This window comes from Paramormyrops kingsleyae, chromosome 23 (genome assembly GCF_048594095.1).
Source record: "Paramormyrops kingsleyae isolate MSU_618 chromosome 23, PKINGS_0.4, whole genome shotgun sequence".
NCBI lineage: Eukaryota > Metazoa > Chordata > Actinopteri > Osteoglossiformes > Mormyridae > Paramormyrops > Paramormyrops kingsleyae.
In genome coordinates this window covers 8,735,071-8,754,832 of record NC_132819.1, presented here as the reverse complement: position 1 = coordinate 8,754,832, position 19,762 = coordinate 8,735,071, and the positions used below count along the sequence as shown (strand labels likewise).

Below are 19,762 nucleotides of genomic sequence, written 5' to 3'. Positions count from 1 at the left end.
AGCCTTAAGCTGTGCCCTGAACGGAATGCCAGTCCAGCGCCACGCGCACATGTGAACACACTACGGGCACTTTGCAGTTTGATGTGGCTGCATGACTGCAGGAGGAACCCAGCACAAGAGAGCCTGGAGGTGCGAGGCAAATGTTAAAATATTTAAAAATAAATGTTTCATTCACATATGAGTGAAAAATATGGGGAATTTATATTTTTGCAGTGCTAAAAAATGCTAAAAGTCATATGAAACATGAAACTCATCTTAAATCAAGCTGATATACATATTCCTATATATATGGGAGATGGACAAGTGAGTCTGTATCAGCTGTCAAAGGGGACTGAGAGTTACTGCTTTGATATGCGAGTTTTCTAAGCAGTAACAGTAACATGAGGTAGCTAAGAGAATCCAACTCCTCAGTGCAATCATAGCCCAATTGCTGCATCTCATAAGCTCTCACAGAAAATCCCTAAATCTCCCAGTGAGTGCATGGCTTTGCATCGTCCTGTCTTATGTGTCTATGTCAATCTGCTTGGTCTTACAACGTCATGTCTTGCCTGTGCTACCTGCCATGTCTTATTTGTCCATCTGTGTCCCATTATGTCATAATGGGGGGTGGGCAGGGGGTGGGTTGATTTGGAGTGGCTTCACTTAATGTATTGATCTATTGTTCAGCTAATTAAAAATAAAGTTGTCCTCCGAAGAAGGAAAAAAAAAAACCTAAGAACTCAAGAGAAGCCAAATATTCAGCAGATGGGTTTCCAGTTGGTGAATGCCAAAGGATGCCTTCAGCCTACAATGTCTGTGAACATGGGCAACCACCTCTAGCTAGTCCGTTGGGTCTGATGGAGGAGCTACGTGTTCTGACAACATCCAAGGAACATGACACCATTTCACAAGAACAGCTACATTCTATGGTGTAAACACCATTTCCTCATGCAGTTCCTATATTCCAAAAGATGATAATGGTACATCCATGGCCTCCCCAGTCACTGGATAAAAGCACCATTGAGCTTTCGTAGGAATGCACTAGAATTCCAGCTAATTCATCTTTTCTTGTTTAAGAATACCTCACTACACACAGTCCAGGGTCCACATGACAGCAAGGTCTACTGAAGCTGTCCTTAAGACAATAGGCAATGCTACTCTCCATATTAATATATATTATATGCAGTACGGTGGAAAAGTGTTACGCAGCCACACAAACTGGTTAAGGCTATTTATCTGGGAAATAAATGTACATACATGCTCAGAAAAAAAACACAATTTAACATTAGAATATATGCAAATTAACAATGACATAAAAAAAATTACAAGAATTTTGTGTTCTCCAAAATAGGTACTGATATCTTGTTGGATGGCTAGATGAACACCTCTTCAGTTCTCAAGCTTCTCTTAAGGGGCACCTCAGCCATTCCATGTATTCCTTACATTCCACCACCAACCGAATTAATTACTTAATTTAATTAGTTAACTCAATTAAGTACTGATTGGCCATAGGCGGTGTGCTAGTGGTCAGTCAAAAAACGTATGATCGTATTGGGTGGTTACAACAAATACTGGTCTGACTTTATAGAGGTTTTAAATAGTTAGGTTAACACACTTTGACAGATATAATATCATTTTATGAATATGTATATACAGTCGTCCCTCGCCATTTCGCGCTTCGACTTTAGCGGCTTCACTCTATCGCGGTTTTTTCAAATACATTTATTCATTAAAAAGTTGATAGACAGTGAAAATGATACAGCGCGCGCTCGCTTGTCTGAGTCAATTATACACCTCTGTATTACAATAAAAATTAAAATTACTGTACGTATGGACTGTAGGCCTATGTATTCGATCACCCCCGCAAATCCTTCAACGCCAGATGCAGCCGAATAATAAAGAAATAAAGAATCCTACTTCGCGGAAATTCATTTAACGCGGTAGAGTCTGGAACGGATTAACCGCGATAAACGAGGGACGACTGTACAAATCATTCAGGTTTACAAAAACACAAAAACAACTCCTAACAAGCTTTGGAATTGCCCGTGCGTGCTACGCATGACGTCGCGTACGTGCGCGTAACACGTACTTTAACGTCTGTTGGTAATGCTGTGACGCAAAAATTCCGCGCCTTTTGCTCATATTTGCTGTGTAATATTTGAGCTAACGAGGGTCGGGAAAGAAAGTCTGGGGAGAATTATTAAAAATAAAACACTGTTAACGTCGTGTACGTGATCTGTAGAATGGAGTATTTAATCGGAATTCAGGGGCCTGATTTTGTGCTTGTTGCGGCTGATACTGTTGCGGCCAGCAGCATCATTCAGATGAAACACGGTATGATATTGACTGTCTTTACTTTCTTTTCACTTTTATTAATTATTAGTAAATAAATATTAACGTGCTTTTTTATCTTGGTTTACTTTCTGAAATCGACAGTACTTAACCCTCTCCAGTGTTAATGTGCTAATGCTTAAACAGGCATTTGGATTCGGTTAGCTAACTGTCAGTGAATTTTACCTTGTATTCGTGCATTTACTTTGTATTCGTGCATTTACAGAAAATTATATAGTTGCAGCTTCAGTTTCTTGTTTTTCCAACATAAGACGTTGTTATGTATTTCGGTTATTTGGTATTTTAATATGCTGGATAGAAAATCGAAAGTGAAAATGAATGCAATCGATAGGCAGCCTAAGCGGCCCGTAAGAAGAAACCTATAGTATGACAAAATTTAAATTCAGTTTAAAGCGAGTCGTGATTTCATCTACTTGTCATACTTAATGTACATCCCAGTTCACATAAAACCCTCATGGTTTATTTTTAAATGCATCCTTTCACAAATTCTTGTATTAAATCCCTTCTCGTGGCGCATTGTGGGTGCGATAATGTTTCTTGGTCGTTTTCCTTTTCTAACACTTTTGCCCAGTTAGACTTAGGCTATTTCTGTGCCGTTAGTTAGTTTAAAATGTTTTCTATGTTGTAAAAGCTGTTCAATAGTGTATCGAAATTATGTATTTATTTGCTCCTATTAGAGTTAATTCGTTAGTATTATAGTTATTAATATCATGATACTTAAGCTATCTTTTCTTTTTAATAGTATTATTTCCCATGCACTCCCCTCCGTGGTACTCGAATGTCCTTGATCCTCGTAATACATGTGACAATAAAATTTGAAATAAAGCAAGCAATCCCCCTTTTTAGTCTTATTGGTCTATGTGCAACTGCACTTGACATGTTCTCGTGTTTGCGGATTATACATAGGTACAAATATCTTTTGCAGATTATGACAAAATGTTCAAGCTGAGTGAGAAGATTTTGCTGCTCTGTGTGGGTGAAGCTGGGGACACGGTACAATTCGCTGAGTACATCCAGAAAAATGTCCAGCTCTACAAGATGCGGAATGGTGAGTGTCACCTCCTCTCTCCAGGTTCCTCTGGAAGCAAGCATGTTGTGTCGAGTCATTCGTGTCCGGAGACCCGGTGGAATGTTTCGTGGAATGTGGGCATATAATTAATCCACGGTTATTTTAATGACGTCAGAAGCAGAGGCAGAGTAACTCCTTGTCAGGTGGCACATTATTATATTACATTGCAATGTACATAGCATGGAAAGTTTAGAAGAACACCCATGGGTGGCTGGTAACATCTGTTCTGTCTCTGCCAGGGTATGAACTAAGTCCTGCTGCTGCGGCTAATTTCACTCGCAAGAACCTCGCGGACTACCTTCGCAGTCGGGTAGGTGCCACCTCTGCCTTTGTCCTGCTGCGGTACTGCTCATTGGTTAGTGAAGTATTGAAGATCAATGGTCTTGTGACAGTTTATGGAGAGTAAGATGGGCCAGAGCAATAAAGGGAGTTTTCTCACGGGGATCAATGGAATTTTCTGTGGTGGGAAGCCATAAAAATGTGAGGCGTTTTCTTCATGGAGATATATATGGTGCCTGATTCTGCGATTCTGTCTCCGTCCATGAGACGCAAATCTGTGTTATTGAATGCCACCCATCTCCACATCTGTAGCCCACAGTATCAGCAGTAAAGCTTACTCGCTGTCCTTGGATACAGCCCCCCCCCCGACGGCGCTCGCTCATCTGGAAGCCGAGAGCTAATTTGTTAGGAAGCGTATGGTCGCTGCCTGTCACAATAACAGAATGGGAGAAAATAATTACAAAAAATAATTAGGGCGGCTGATGAGGGCAAGCTGGTGAGGGAGCTCACCGCACCGGGGGAGGGGGGCCGGCCGATCTCAGGGGTCGAACGCGGGGCCCCTGCGGCTCCTGTGCCGGCTGCTGGGGGCTGATCGGAGAGCCTGTGCACTCACGGTGCTCCGACCTCAGGTGTTCTGCTGGTCCGCTCTGCTCTGCACCGAGTAGCTGCACGTTTATTTACCTCCTGAATTTCTGTAGCTTAATAATATGTCTGCATGTATGGAACAGAATATCTGCTCGTGATGTAATGCTTCAAGGTCAGAGGATTGTGACTCGCATGCACAGATGATGCATAGATGAGGTTTATTGTCATAGGTTCAGTACAGATACAGATCTAAGCTGCAGACGGCCTAAGACATGGATCGGGCCCTGGGCATTCATGCGCTCCATGGCTGCCAAGGGGTTTAAAATATCACCCTGTGATATCAGCGTGTCCTGGTGCTCGTTTTGCCCTACACTTGCACCTTTGATGTAAAGCGCTTAGACTGAATAATTCTAGTAAATATTCAGAGTCAATGTGTGCGTGAGAGACCAACTGTAAGAAGCCGTGCACCTATGTGTTTATAACGCACCCTGTGAGTTCAGGTGCCTGAGTTAACGAGCTTACTGTGTCTCGCGGGGGGGTGGCAGAATTAGGGGGCGTGGGGAGTGTAAGGGAGGCGGTGCTGCTGATGCTGTGATACTGTTACCAGTGAGACAGGTGGGGGGGGGGGGGGGCTCCCAGGTGGGTGCAGTGAGGAGGGTGTCAGTGGGAGAGGGGGGGGGTTCCTGCTCCACCTTTTTTCAGAGCCTTGGCTGATTCCCCATGTGGGCTGCAGATCAGATCACAAATACTGACTCAGGCTTTCACATGTATGTTTACTGTCTGTCTCCCTCTGTGCCACACGCACACACACACGGTATCTCAAGACTGTCACCTCTATGGTAAAACCTGACCCCTCCCCCCTTCCTGTCACATGGTTGACCAGGAAGAGGACAGAGAATTGGAAATGTGTCCGAGGGTGTTCTGTTGTGCTGTCGCCTGTGGGCGTCCTGGTATGCGCCAGCTTCGGCTCCAGCACACAGTGGCGAATACTTTGGCCGCGTCCCTTTGACCTTTGACCTGCGATCCCAGACTCCCAGGCTGGCAGTGGGCAAAGGGAGCAGGGCGAGCAGGACCGGGAACAGGGTGGCGGTGGAAACGTGGCGTCGAAACAAACAAGGGCGGAAGAGGAAGAAGTTTTAATGAGCCCTGGCGTCACTCCAGGGCAGGGGGCTCGTGGGGGGGCGTGAGAGCAAGGGGGGGGGGGGGTGCAGCTCGTCAGCAGATGTCACACTGTCAGTGACACCCCGACCCCCAACACCCCCGCTCCTCACCCAGAGCCTCCGCACTTTCACACCCCCTCTCCGTACTCGCTGCGCTGATGTTGCCACTGTTGTTGTTTTCAATTTCTCATTTTATGTAGTTTTTAATCTGAACCGTTAATGAGAAACAGGGTTTGTTTGGGTAGGTTGTGGTCTGAGGGGGGAACTTTTTGCTTTGTCCCTTCGACACCCCTCTCAGATTTCCCACTAAACCAGTATGCTTAGGGACACGAGCGAGCGGCTGGTCTCCACTCTGCCTGCCGACCCCTCGGGCATCGCCGTTCCTCGTCCCACTGCTGGGCCGGTGTGTGATCCTGCCCTGTGGTGGATTTTCTAGGCCGGTTCATGTTAAGCACCTTGATTTAAGCCCCTCCGCCCCCACGGCCTGACCTGTCTGCTCTCCCCCCCAGACCCCATACCATGTCAACCTGCTGCTGGCCGGCTTCGACGAGGCTGATGGTCCCAGCCTCTACTACATGGATTACCTGTCTGCTCTGGCCAAGGCTCCCTTCGCGGCCCACGGCTACGGCGCCTTCCTCACCCTCTCCATCCTGGACCGTTACTACCGGCCAGGTAGGCTGGGGCGCCCCGTCTTCCTCGAGCCCCTTCGCTGATGTCGCCACTGCTCTGGTTATAGTAGACACTCTCTCTCTCAAACAGTGTGGTCAGAATTACAATGGCTGTGCATAAGACTGAGGCCAGTGCCCTTGGTAATTTTTGTATCTGCACCTTCACCCACTGCAGATCTGAGTCGAGATGAGGCCGTTGACCTGTTGAAGAAGTGTGTGGAGGAGGTAAGTGCACCTCTCGCTCCCTGCGGAGCTGGTGGGGCGGGTGGGGCTGCTTTGGCTGAGAGGCTGCACTGGGCCTGGTTGTTTGGGCATCGTGAGCCTCGGAGGTGATGCATTTGATTGCAGTGCTTCTGGACATGATTAAAACTTGCGTTACACCTCGAAGATACTTTGAGAGCCAAAATAACAAAACCGAGAAGTAAAACTTCCCAAACTAAATTCAGATTACCTTTCCTCTGTAGTTAATCCATGTTGCATCATACACTGCCCGGCCAAAACAAAAGTCGCCATTTGAATTTTTCATTGGACCGCCTTTAGCTTTGATTATGGTGCGCATTTGGCATGGCATTGTTTCCACAGGCTTAAGCAACATCTCACCCTTTATTTTAATCCATATGCATTAATTTCTCACCGAGATCCTGTATTGACAAGTGAGTTGAACCACTCTGTAAAGCCTCCTTCAGCACATCCCAAAGACCTTCAATGAGGTTAAGGTCACAACTCTGTGGTGACCAAGTCATGCGTGAAAATGATTCCTCATGCTCCCTGAACCACTCTTTGACAATTCGAACCCAATGAATCTTGGCATTCTTGTCCTGGAATATGCCCATGCCAACAGGGAAGAAAAAAACCCATTGATGATGGATGGAGGTGTAACCTGGCCATTCAGTAGATTCAGGTACTCAGCTGACTTCACTTTATTGCTGCATAACGTAGCTGAGCTGTAATAATGATCCAGTCATTGGCTCTTAAGAATTTGCTGATATAAATTCAAATGGCGACTTTTTTTTTTGGCCGGGCAGTGAGAGTCCTCCAGTGTTCAGACATGGAATCCATAATGGCTTCCAGTTTCCCGAGTGGAATCCCGCTCCATTGTTCTGTAGCCCTAAGGTGCCCGCAGGAAACTTTCCTTCACTGTCTGCCTGGAGTTTTTCGTTTGGCAGTGGCTGCAGTCCTCAGGCAGATCATGTGAACGCACTGGTGCACGCTGGTTACCATGGGGGCGACGCTGCAGTGATGTCACCTCGCTGGAAATCGCGTTGATGTCTCTGGAATTCCGTCTGTTGGGGTGGATGCAGATGCGGCTCTGGGACCCTCGTGTTCCATCAGGCGTATCTGCTGCTGTAGCTGCCTGCTCACGCGGACGAGGGGGGCGAAGCAGTCACTGCTTAACGCTGGATAACATCATGCGCGCTAATTTCAGTCATCGGCCATCTTGCACCTTAGCCCTTGGCGTGCCGCCAGTGGGCCGAGGCACTGCAACTGGCTTAGAACTGGGGACTTTTACAGCATTGTCCATAGTGTCCATAGATTTGCATTCTTAAATTTTTAATTTTGCATGGCAGATGCCCCGAGTAGTGTGCTTGGGGCAGTGTTCAGCAGAGTAGAGCTCCTTCAGTAACCTTCCTTCAACAGTGATATATGGTCAGATTCGGGAGCGGGTGGATATGTTCCATTAGATCTGCTGTAATTCATGCACACTGCAGTTTTAAATGTTTGTTTGGTCTGATGTTGGGTGCTGGGGAGTGACTGAGGCCACAGTGTCAGAGTGACGATCAGAGGGCTCAGGTGACCCCCCCCCACACACACAATGCTGGGCAACCTTCTCACCTTCCCCCTCCTCCCCCCAAACCCCAGCTGAACAAGCGCTTCATCCTGAACCTGAAGTCCTTCAGCGTGCGTCTAATCGACAGAGAGGGCATCCATGACCTGGAGCGACTGCCCCTGCCGCAGCAGTGACCCCCGATCCCCCGACCCCCCCCTGCACCCCCACGACGTTTTCTACAGCCTACTGTACCAAGCCCTCATTAATTTCAAATAAAATTACATTTTAAAAAAGAATTGCTCGTTCTGTTCATTTCTGAGTAAGTGGCTCCCTAAACTGGTGCTTGCAGCCTGACGTGTGGACTGTGTTCAGATTCCTGTTCCATGCTCTGTGCTGTGTTTCTCTGTGCTGTGTGTGTCACTGTGCCACCCTGTTCATCTCCCTGTCTGGCCATGACAGCCTCCCTACGTTCCCCTCAAGCAGACTAGCCGGCATATGGTGCTGAATGGAGAGCGAGCACAGGGAGGCGTGTTTTCTCTGCATGCGTCGGTCGGCCGGGGAGGGGGGCTGTCTGCCTCCCTTCCTAGCACACACAGGTGATTAATAAACATTAAAACAATCCCTCCCGCTTCTGAGCGCGCCGGAATCCAAGGGAAGCACAGCATATGTTTGCCTGCGGGCAGAGGAGGAGAGAGCAGCCCTGCTGAGTGCCAGCAAGGGGGGAGGGGGTGGGGGGGCAGGGGTGTGGTGCTAGCTGGTAATCAGGCAGGAGGGGCAGCTTGGGGGTGTGGGCTCAGTTGCGGACTGAGAAAAGCTGAAGGTAGATTGGCAGGAGGTGGGGGGGGGAGAGATGGTAGTTATGCAGGAGTTTGCTGGGATGCTAATCAGGAATGGGGTGATTCTGGGCATCGGTGGACCCCTCGCTGCCACCCTACTGGCCGGAAGGAGGAACTTCCTTGGGGCTTAAAGACACGCATCCCCCCCCCCCCCCCCCCCCAGGAGGTGACGTGCCGTTGGCAACAAGAAAATGTGGGAGAAGGTGACAAATAAGGTCTCTGTGAGCTGGGAGCGCCTTTCGAATGACAAAAATAACCACATGCACATTCTTCTCTGCACCAAAATCCGGCCTAATTGACTGAGATGGAATCTTTCACGTGATGGATGTGAACGCAGCTCATCATAGTGCTGTCTGGCCTGGCCTGTATGTCGCTTTGGATTCTGCTAAATAAACAAATGTGAGTGTACCCTGAGGTCTTACGGGCAATTCTGCGGAGATAATCAGTGAAGACACAAGACAGTTAACATCAATGTCATTCTTTAATAATATATTACATTTACCTTGTAATACACTAATAATAATTAATAATAAAGATACAATGGTAAGTACAAAACAATGTTTTTTTTTTTTGTTTTTTTTTTTACAAATAAAAGGAATTACACCAGTGAATGTCCTGTTTCACCATCGCTCACTTTTCTCACCTTTTCTAAATGATCTGACCAATAAGATACCCCACGCCCCAGCCCCCTGACACACACACACACACGTGCGTTAGGAGACTGAGGTACATTTTCTTGTTGCATGGTGGCTGTGCGTTGGCAGTGTGTGTCTGGTCCTGGGGAGACGCTTGTGGGCCCAGCAGGACCTGCGAGTCCCTGCCGATGGTGTCTCTGTGACTCCCCATGGACGCAGAGGTCAGAAGCCCAGTACAGGCATCGCATGGGAGGCCTCTGCCCTGTGGAGAAGATGGTTTGCGTGTTGGCTGCTGTCACGCATGGCAGGAAGTAAGACGTCCACCTGGTCTGGCGTCTGGCTGTCAAAAATCTCTCACCCATCTCTCATCAGAGCTAACAGGCCAGGAGGGCGTTGGGGGGGTGTGTGGTGGGGGTTGGGGGTACTGTGGGTGCTGGGCACTGGCAGGGCAAATCCTGACCACGGTACCTATTTGCGGTGCTTAATCTCCTTGTCGTGGGGGCCCTTGGTCCCAGCATCGCTCTTGTCCAGCAGCTTGAGCGCCTCCAGCAGGTAGGCCTGGAAAGCGGACAGCGCAGCACAGATGGCGGGCGCTCCGAAGCCGTGCGTCAGCAGGCTGAAGTGGGTCAGGCTGCCCTGGACGGCAGGTTCCAGGCAGGGGGTGGGGCGGCCTGCACCCAGGGGCGACCGGTCCTGTGCCATCAAGTCCACAAACTCTTTGCAGATCTGCCTGTAGAGACAGCGGGTCGGGGTTACATTTTAATGGGTGTGAACGGTATAGAGAGATAGAAGTACAGAGAAAAGTGAAAGCGGCACCGAGGCGGTGAGGCACCACACGCCATCACTGTCGGAAAGTGGGACGTAAAGACAGGCTGCCGAATTGCCGCTCAGCACATGCAAGTCAATGCTGCTGCAAAACATGCAAGCGATGAGCATCTGGGAACGACTCACTGGGGAATCGGGGGCTGAAATCTGGAGCACTGATGTTCCCGAATCTGCGAGGCACGTAACAAATGCATGAGACCGCTGGGAGTAGCATGTTTTGCTGCGGAGGAGCGGCTGCAGGGAGCAGCAAGGGGCAGCCGCAGCCGAGCTCGGCCTGTCCAAATCTTTGGAACATTCACGCCTTACCCCCTTACTGCAGCTGGGGTAATGACTCTGAATCCACAGCCAATCGGGCTTAGAATAATGCCACACTGATCCCCTGTGATACAAACTGCGAGAATCACAAAGCACCTCCTGCTGCACTTGTTGAATGTTGAAATATCTGGGAGGAAAATACTTACTATCTATTTCGGAATGATAGTGAAATAAAATGATTATACTTTATTGATCCCCATGGGAAAATTCTCTTTTCACCTCCCCCGTCTTGCCCTCTGTAGGTGAGAGCGAGCTGGGCAGAGATGGGCAGCCACCCATAGCGGCACCCAGGGAGCTGGGGGTTAAGGGCCTTGCTCAAGGAGCCACAGCCAGGACTGCTCTGCTGAGGCTGGGCTTTGAACCGGTGACCTTCTGATCATAGCACAGAGGCTGAGCCGCACACTGCCCCAAATAAATTTCTTCATTCTAGACATGTTTCTGGACATAAAAGAATATGCATTTCATATTATTAATATTAATAGATATTATTTTCGATTCTAATAATGATATTAAATAATTAGATGGTCATTCCCAGGCATTTTCCTCTTTTCCATTCTTTTTTTCTGCACGAGTGCTTACGCCTGGTGCCGTTATGCTTCATGCCTGCTCTGCACCACCTCACCTGCTCACACAGACTCACACTTAACAAAGCATGTCAGCTCCAGAATGCTGCCCGGGGGACTGTAACTGGTCCCCGTAGGATGGAAATCTTTTGGGTCCAAATCCACAAACAGTAGGCCACCTGTTGTCCATATGCACGGTTAAAGGAAATTAAATAAAAGGCAAATGTTTTTTTTCTGACTTTCTAGGTATTTTACTATGTTTTATTTTTTATATTTTTGGGGGTGTTGCCAAAAAAAGAAAAGCAATATTATATTGCAAACTGTACCAGATGTTTAATTTTAAAAAAAGTATCTAGAATAGTATTTATATTTAAGATTTATGATAGTATTTATATTTAAGATTGGAAATTAATATTTATATATGTTTTATTTAAAAAAAATATAAAAAACACACACATTTTAGACATATAGATTTTATAAGTTAGGCCTATGTATGAGGTGCTGTCGTACAGCAGGCTGTGTTGTCCCAAACCAATATTCCTTTAACAAGAAGTGTAGAGCGGACATATTGCGCCTCATTGTGTTTTATGGCAAACTCCGGGAAACACGGGAGGAAAAGAGCGGCGGGGCATCCCGGAAATGGCTGGGAAGCCGGGCGCGCGGCGGAAGGCGGAGAAAGGGCGCGCGCACTCACTTGGTGGCCAGCAGCATACTGCGCCTGGCGGGCAGCTGCTCAGGGTCACTCTGCCGGCACAGGTACTCCGCCGCGGCCCGGGCCGGGAATTCAGTCTCACACACGTAGCCGAAATCCCGCGCCAAGTGAACGGCCTCCCCTGAGCAAGAGGTGGGTGAGAGTAAGATAGAGGGGGAAAAAAACACCTTTAATGCCAGAGTAAATGGAAACTTTCGTTATTATCATTAGCTTGGGAAAAAAATGACGAGCCTCCTTCTTATCGGCTTTCGGGTGAGCTGAGCTTTTAATGAACGGTAACAGATATCAAAGTAATGCGCGTTATCTTAATCATGGAATGCGTTATTTGAGAAACACAAAAACAAAAAATATTTTTGTATGTGATCCCATAATATTTTTTAGGTTTTTAATTCTACCTTTACTTTAGAATTGATTTTCTTTAGATGTGTAAGTTCAGTGTACCTGTATCAGTCAGGCCTAAACGTTGATTAGGCCTAATTTTAAATATGTATAACGAAACTAGTTTCAGGGAAATGCCGGTGTTATTTAGAAAAATCGTATCCAGTATCGCAGTCGATAATTTAATTGTAACATTTACTTGTAAACTAACTAGCTACTGCCGAATTGAAGCATTCAGTGACATGTGGGCTTAATTGTGCGCTTCATTCAAAACCAGCTCATTTTAATGACACGATGACCCGGTTCCTTCATGGACTTTCCGTCACTTTATGCACCGCGCCTCAGGTGTTCATGCCCTGCACCGAGACGGCAGCCAGCGGCCTTACCCTCCACTAGCGCCGTCAGGAGGGTGACATTAGCGGCCTTACGCCGGCCCGCCGGGAGATTGAGGCCGATCTTCTCCAAACGTTCCCTCAGACAGCGCCCGCCGTTCTTCGACTTGGCCCTTGATGGGGTAACAAACCGGGAGAGCAAGTGAATCCCTGCCCTGCACACCCGTGTGGACAACCGTCGCCCTGTTCTCATCCTCTCAGTTGATCGATTCTCCTGTTGATGATGGATGAACTACATACGTTACATGCGTACATTTTTTTAGTTATGTATTTGAAATGACCTGCACAAAGTCATCTTATCCTAACTACTGAACGCTAAAACTTAATAAGAACTGTAAAACATATCGATTCGGACAGTCCTAACGCTTTCCCCTCTCCGATCTCACGACCCGCTCACATCACGCTGCTCCCGCTCACCTGCGCAGGACTCCGCCCAGCAAAGAGGCGTTCAGGCACTCGGGTGGAGCCAGCCGTCGCTGTACCTCCCCTACTGTCACCTTGTACTTAGAGGTGGAACTGAGCAGAGACAGGCGTCCCGGGACGGAGCAGAAGACTTCGCCCGGGTTTGACACACCCCCGAGCCCCAGCCCCTCCTTACTGAGGGACAAGGCGGAGAGAGCCGAACCGTTCAGCTTGGACGGGACAGGCACTGTGAACCAAGAGAAAGAGACCTATTAATTATACCGTCACACACATTGGCCTATATTAGATTAACACAACAGAAGCCGCTGTATTATTTTTCTGGCAGACATAGAACATTTAAAATATATTTTATTATGACTGTGCCAAGTATGTATGCATTTAAAATGGTGAAACACAGTTGCATCAGGACTGGCAAGCAAATCGTAATTTATTAAGATTTTAATCTATTTTTCCTCAAATTTGATAATTGTTTTTTTTCCATATGGCTTAAGTAGGCGCCATTTAAACTAGCATAATTTGTTATCGTTGAATAGATGATTATGTAAGGTAAGGATTCGCAGAGAAAATGATTAATTGCCTTTCAAAGGCTGCAATAATGATTCGTGTTGGCATTTAAAAAAATACACAGTCTCGTTCGCTCGTTCGTTCATGATCCATCACCTTGCTGTTATGTCGCCGTTTAAACTGTTAATTCGTTTTTAAAAGATTAACTTTGTAGCCCACTAATCGCACGGCTCCGTATGCATGCCCGTAGGCTGGGGTTTAATTTAAGTTAACCAAGTGTTTCAGAGAGAGAGAAGACGGTGTCTGACAATAACAGAAATGACGAAAAGGACGACATACAATTTCACATCGTTGGATTCTTGGCTCGGTTGTATGCATTGTGCAGCGTTACCGGTTTATTGTCTTGGCTGTACCCGCCCCTAAAACTGGTTTCAGCGCAGACTTTCTTAGTCTCTGTGGGCAGCGTGCTTCCCTTAAGCGCCCCGCAGCGCAGCGCGGATTCCCGGACACAAGCGAGCTGTCAGAATCCCTCCCTCTGAGCCAGACTGCGGCGCGGGAGATGCCTCTAAGCCCTCTGCAGAGATCCGCTTATTCATGTGGGTTTTGGTTTGTTCCGATGTTCTAAATCCTTGCCAGTTAGTCTGTTCTATAATTGATACATTCTGTTCTCAGGCAAATCATCCATAGTGTTAACCATCGCCACTGTTTTTAAAATAAGCCTTAATTAATTCATTCAGAAATAATTTCTAAATATACTCTTAAAGGGTGATTAAATTACAGCTGTTGTACAATTTTCCAGTGCTTACAGTGTCCAGAATCTTGTATTGTGTGGTAAAGATGGCGCAAACTTTTCAGATTTAGGTTCTGTTGCTCAAATGTGTGATGGATTACAACGGACATAGATACTTGTGTACGAAATACTCCCTTATCCTTCATCTCACCTTATAGAGGGCTCGTGTTTGGTGCATGTGCCTGCATGAGGCAGTGTGCATGTATCTATTTTGCGCGCACTCCGTAGGCCTACATGCGTGAATGATTTTGTGAATGTAAGAATGTAAGTGTTATATTTAAAATATTATATGCCCACATCTGTCCCGTCTCGTTTTTTCCTCTTCACCTTTCTTGATGACAGAATGATCCAAGATCCCCAGAGCTGAGCCATCCTCCATCACCTGTAACAGAGAAAGTTGCATATATTTGACAGCGGTCTTCATTGTTCTCTGTCGTCACCTGCATGATGCCTTGGAGCTAAACGGGAGATTTCATATTTTAATTTATGTAAAGGCTTTTTTTCACCTACTGAATCAAATCCAAGCAGCATCGTATAATTACTGTTCCATTTACCAGGCTTGGCGCTTCTTCGGGGTGGCCATGCCCTGCGTGACGGAGTCATAGCCCAGCTTTCATGTGCTTGGTATAACGGCGATATCACGTCCATAGTAATACAAAATAGCCTATATAGTGTCTTATGATTTAGGCTTACTAACTTTCTCGCTGATCGTTTTGTGCGTCTGTATTTAAAATGTGAAAAATACAGACCCGCGCACATAAATCAGTCTGCGAGATGGCAATGAGAGCTGAGGCGCGGATACTACAGACGATGCCGCTGAGGTGGGACGTCATGTCACCTTTGCGCGCTTGGCTTTTCATAATGGCTCAGCCGCCGCCACAACATCTGGCGGCGGTCCTCAGGTCGCAGAGTGGGATCTCCATGGGATTCGTCTTAACGCGGATGTAAGGGCGAGGACGCCCGCCTACGCAGCCTTACTCACACGTGCCTATTTGCAATTTCTCTCATAGGCATTTTCATAGCAAAGATGTCAATGCGAGTTATACTTAGCTTTTAACAAACAATTTCATGTTAGCGTAATTAAGGTTAGGAACTTTCCGGAATTTGAACTGGCAAACTTTGGTATCCTATTAATTTCCGGCTTACATCGCTGATTATTCAAGGTGTTAAGCACAACTAATTATTAAATTATCAAATTGTTATCGCTAATTTATAAAACTTGTATGGATATATTTAACATAATGAAAGTTTCTTGTTTTCTTTAATATCTGTCTGATATTAATACGTTAAATAATGATACAGATTTCAGTATGTGAGCTTAATAAAAGATCAAACGTTTAATCAAAACCGCACCACATCGGAGCCCTTTGCAGGCCTAAGCTTTTCTCAATAAAGGGGAGTCTTGAACGCGTATAAATGTTTCTTACACTGTTACTGATGCATAAATCCGTTTCAGCAGTCCTTTTCGTCGCTCTTTTATTCCTCTCTGAAAGCATGAACAACTTCTGCTCATGTGTTAATTCTGTCAAGACTTGGAAAACAGCCCCTTATTGTAGCGGTTACATTGTAATCGGCTTCAATGGCAGTCGCCGATGATTAAGAGGCATATTTATTTTCTGGGGTGCCGCAAGATTTGTCAGGGATGGATTTCGTTCCGGGAGATTTTTTCCTCTAATCCCCGAAATAATCATTTAAATATTGGGAATATTTAAGGGATTAAAAATCGGAGTACCAGGAGGAAAAAAAAACGAATATAGCTTGTTCTGTATGTTGTTTTATGTTCGTAATGGCAACAGAGTTAAAAATATCAATCCGATAAAATGCTGCAATATTTTAAAAGAAAAATGTTACTAAACATTTAAATATAAATTATACAATTGATAATCTCACAATAATTAATAATAAATAACTTCTGTCTAAAACGCATCAGTGGGGAAAAAAGAATTTCAGGTTCCCCCATTTATTCAAAAATCGAAACATACTGAAATTGCAATTTAGTCGTTTCCTTTTGTCATCTATATTTCTTTCGTATTACCTAGGTTTTTGAAGAGATTTTTTATTGGAAGCTTTTAGTAAGTTTTATTTGACTAGCGAGTTAATTATAGATTATTTCGTTTTATGTATCATCTTATGGGTTTTTCTAATCACATTTAACTAATATATAACATTAACAGATCTTATGTCCGTCAACGGGAGGATCTCTGTGACAGCTGTGATGGAAAGGCCACTATATATAAAACTGAACTGAACAAAAACAGATTAGTCGTTAAAAATGGCTTGGGGATAAATATGACGCGAATTAAGTTTAGAACTTTTCAGTTTTGTTAAAAACTAGGTTACAACTCAAGAATATCATCACAAACAAGCAATCTGTTGCCGATTACAATGATCCTATGCAGTGTTCTGGAGCAGTAGAGGGTCAGCTGAGGATTTGTCAGATATTCAGGTAACACTAAAAACTAAACTTAACTACCGCAAAGATACAACTAAACAATACTGGCTTCAGAAGGCACGCGCTGCCACGCGGACACACATGGCCCCAGGGTGAAGGCGCTTGAAGAACTCGGGAAATAACGCAGGCATTCAGTCGGGAAAACAGAACCGTCCGGGTAAAACCAGAACATTACGCGGCACTTAATAAATTGATAAACACAGCAAATGCAAATAATACGTAATACAGAAATATGTGAAGACAAACGTAAATGTTAGGCCTGCACAAATATATAACTATAACGTTTTAAAATCTTCTTTAAGGATAAGATAAACGGTGCCAGTATATATTCCTATATGTATGTACTAATGAAATACATTAAACAGTTTTTCATTTTCAGTATCGTAAAGACATTAGATACGATGGCATACCTGAATGTCATCGATCCCGTGATGGCTCACCGCTTGCATCAGAGATCCGTCTCCAAGCGCTGCTGCCCCCTCCCCCAGTCCGTGAAGAAGACGGGGCACACCTGGGTACTCCCGCCTGGGGTCAAGGCTCAAAGCACGGTGAGACTGTGAAAGGAGCCCGCTCTCATCTGGTCGTGACCGCTGCGAATGCCACGCCGACTGTTGGTGCTGATGGATGGGATTTATTGAGGGATAGGGATCCGGTAGGTGCGGGTATCCGGAATCCTGACTTTGAGTGTAAGACAGCGATGGTTGCGGATAGGGCGGGGGAAAGTACGGAGGCTGGAATTCTGAGGCCGGTGTGTGACACAGTGGCGGAGCCGACGAGTAGGCCGCCTGGTTCAGAGAGGAGAGCTGAGATAGCCGGCCGCCCGGAGACGAGCTGGTGAGCCCATCTGCCCGGTCCTGAAAATGACACATCAGGATTGATCGCAAACATGAAAAATAGAATATCAAAAAAATCTGCGTGATTCATAATTCCCCCTTCAAGTGTAGTCACATCTTTACAATGTAGCACAAGTTGTTTAGTTACATACGCTTTAAAATGAAATGTAACAATAAGATTATATGTATATGGAACTCTTGCATTTAAACACTAAGTCGAAGACTTTCACTGACTCTTAAAAATGTTAGATGAACCCAGCTGACGTTGACTTATACACATTCTACCAAGTATTTCACACAAATTACCGTTTTAACCTGATGAAGCATCCAGTTGTAGTTAAGTCTGAAATTGGCTGTCTAATAAAATAAGCACGTTCCCCATTTTGTAACTGGTGTTTTATATTAATTTGCTTTCCCATTCCCCGGTCTAGTACACTTAAACTTCACTTAAAGTCCATCTAAACTTCAAGTTTTTTCCATAATAGTGTGAAAAGGCGATATGTAGGTCACCATTATTGATTCTCTTGGTGTGGAAAAACACAAGCTCCCTATGGACTAAATAAACCGATGAATATTCGATTATGCACGTATTTTAGAGTAATAGTTACTACTTTGATGCATTAAATCTTTCTCGTTGTGCTGCAAATAACATCAAAATGTCTGATTATGTGAATTAATATTATTTTAATTTTCTCGAATTTCTCGTTCGTTTTGCAGTCATGTCATACGTTTTACAGTTATCCCATCATCATTTATAAAAGCATAATCGAGTGCAGTCGCTCCCTTCAATATTTGCACCAACATGATTTAGAAGTTTCAAATGCAGAAAGGAGCGCACCACTTTCACTGAAGCGTACAAGTTTTGACTACACCGCAAGGAGCAGAAGCAAACCGTAACAGGGTCGTGCGTGTCAAGACTCACCATACTGGAGTATGTGTGGACTAACATCTAGATTGCGGAATGGCTGAACCTCAAAATCCGATTCTGTTTTTTTAATTATTTATTTTTTTTGGCAGGTCTTCACGAAAAAACGCCGGCAAAGTTAAAATCCAGAGTTCTTTCGTCTATCTAGAAGATCCATTAAGCCAGAAGGGGCGTCTGATATTTTATTTGTACCACAGTTTACCCCCACGTGCGGTTGTGGATGCTATTCGATGCGCTAAAAGAGGGTGACAAAGTGTCTTCGACACTCCATGAGCGCTACTTATAGTTTTCTGAGCGCCCTTCGTAAAGCAGTGGGTGGGCAAATTGGGTGGGGGGCATCGTTCTTAAAGGGACATTATTCCTTCATTGTTTATTTTTTTAATTCATTTATTTGCTTGTTGGTTGGCTCACAGAATTTTAAAATATTATCCATCATCTGACTTAAGACGTTTTTTTTTTTGGTCGACTGCGTATATGGTTGAATTGACCATTTCTTTCAAACAATATAGCCTAAAGATACACGGAATGCAGAGTATTATGACATTTTGGAAAGACCCAAATGAGAAGAAATGTGCTCAGAACAACCACCACAAGCGGTCTCAGGGCGTGCGGGCATTTACCACATACCACATCTCAGACAAAAAAGAAGGCTTGATTTCTGTTTGAAGGTCTTCGAATAGAATTTCCCAAAATTGTGTGTCTCATGTTGAACCAGTTATGTCCAATGAAAGAACGTTTGTGAATTAAAAAAAATTGTGTCGTTGGACCAGGATGCGTGGGGTCTCGCATATTGTCGAAAATAAATTTAAGATGTTCCAAGTGTTGCGCGGTTTGGAGTCCACTCTGCACAGCCAAATGTAGAAATGCACTGCATCGTTATATCCGATGATGATTTTGACAGTTGTATCTTCATAAGATAATAATCGTGAATAATAATCATAATGATAGAATGAGGGATGTCTTACCTGTAGACAGTAAGGCTCAGTCTTGGTGCGGGATTTCCACAGCATGACGCGAGAGACAGAAATCGGTGAGCGGGGAAGGTGCCGGAACCTGTCGGGTGTCAGAGGTGATGTGGGAACCGGTGTGAACCGAAAATGGCAAGGAGGTTGACTGAGGTGGAGAAGCGATGCAGGAGTTTTATAGAGTGATGAATCGGGAGTTGGTGGGAGGGGTAGGCTATACGGCTAGAGGGATGGCGCGTTTAATACAGTGACGAAGTCATTTGTTATTACGGGACGGTGAAGGAATTGTTAGCGGATAGGTGCACGACACGAGAAGAGCAGGGAGATTGCCAAATTTATGTTAACAATAACTGG

General features: G+C 45.4%; 2 protein-coding genes and 1 long non-coding RNA gene across 4 annotated transcripts; 2 read left to right on the top strand and 1 right to left on the bottom strand.

Annotated features, from left to right (window-relative positions):
• The first annotated feature begins 2,070 nt into the window (after positions 1-2,070).
• Positions 2,071-8,156, top strand: psmb2 (proteasome 20S subunit beta 2). Its single transcript, XM_023831945.2, has 6 exons — positions 2,071-2,313; positions 3,257-3,379; positions 3,640-3,710; positions 5,934-6,096; positions 6,268-6,317; positions 7,953-8,156. Exons 1-6 carry the CDS (start codon positions 2,223-2,225, stop codon positions 8,052-8,054), a joined length of 600 nt encoding a protein of 199 aa, XP_023687713.1. The 5' UTR covers positions 2,071-2,222; the 3' UTR covers positions 8,055-8,156.
• A 1,002-nt stretch (positions 8,157-9,158) lies between these two features.
• Positions 9,159-19,534, bottom strand: tfap2e (transcription factor AP-2 epsilon). Of its 2 annotated transcripts, none has more exons than XM_023831999.2 (8): positions 19,409-19,534; positions 17,096-17,539; positions 14,561-14,615; positions 12,934-13,165; positions 12,511-12,629; positions 11,729-11,867; positions 9,800-10,061; positions 9,159-9,593 (listed from the first exon to the last, which is right to left on the bottom strand). In XM_023831999.2, exons 1-7 carry the CDS (start codon positions 19,451-19,453, stop codon positions 9,800-9,802), a joined length of 1,296 nt encoding a protein of 431 aa, XP_023687767.1. In that variant the 5' UTR covers positions 19,454-19,534; the 3' UTR covers positions 9,159-9,593. The 2 variants fall into 2 exon arrangements, with proteins under 2 accessions (XP_023687767.1, XP_023687768.1); XM_023832000.2 differs by lacking the exon at positions 19,409-19,534 and adding an exon at positions 18,441-18,489.
• On the top strand, positions 11,742-18,787 carry LOC111854234 (uncharacterized). The gene is made up of 4 exons (XR_002840632.2): positions 11,742-11,878; positions 17,065-17,233; positions 17,397-17,519; positions 18,536-18,787. It is a non-coding gene; the product is annotated as an uncharacterized lncRNA (long non-coding RNA).
• Positions 19,535-19,762: the final 228 nt, after the last annotated feature.

Coding starts and splice junctions, on each gene's coding strand:
- tfap2e (XM_023831999.2), bottom strand. CDS start 19,453: ATGCTGTGGAAATCCCGCACCAAGACTGAGCCTTACTGTCTACAG. Junction 14,616..17,095: donor ACGGGATCGATGACATTCAG/GTATGCCATCGT, acceptor TCTCTGTTACAG/GTGATGGAGGATGGCTCAGC. Junction 13,166..14,560: donor TCATTCTGTCATCAAGAAAG/GTGAAGAGGAAA, acceptor CTTGGTTCACAG/TGCCTGTCCCGTCCAAGCTG.
- psmb2 (XM_023831945.2), top strand. CDS start 2,223: ATGGAGTATTTAATCGGAATTCAGGGGCCTGATTTTGTGCTTGTTGCG. Junction 2,314..3,256: donor CATCATTCAGATGAAACACG/GTATGATATTGA, acceptor TATCTTTTGCAG/ATTATGACAAAATGTTCAAG. Junction 3,711..5,933: donor CGGACTACCTTCGCAGTCGG/GTAGGTGCCACC, acceptor TCTCCCCCCCAG/ACCCCATACCATGTCAACCT.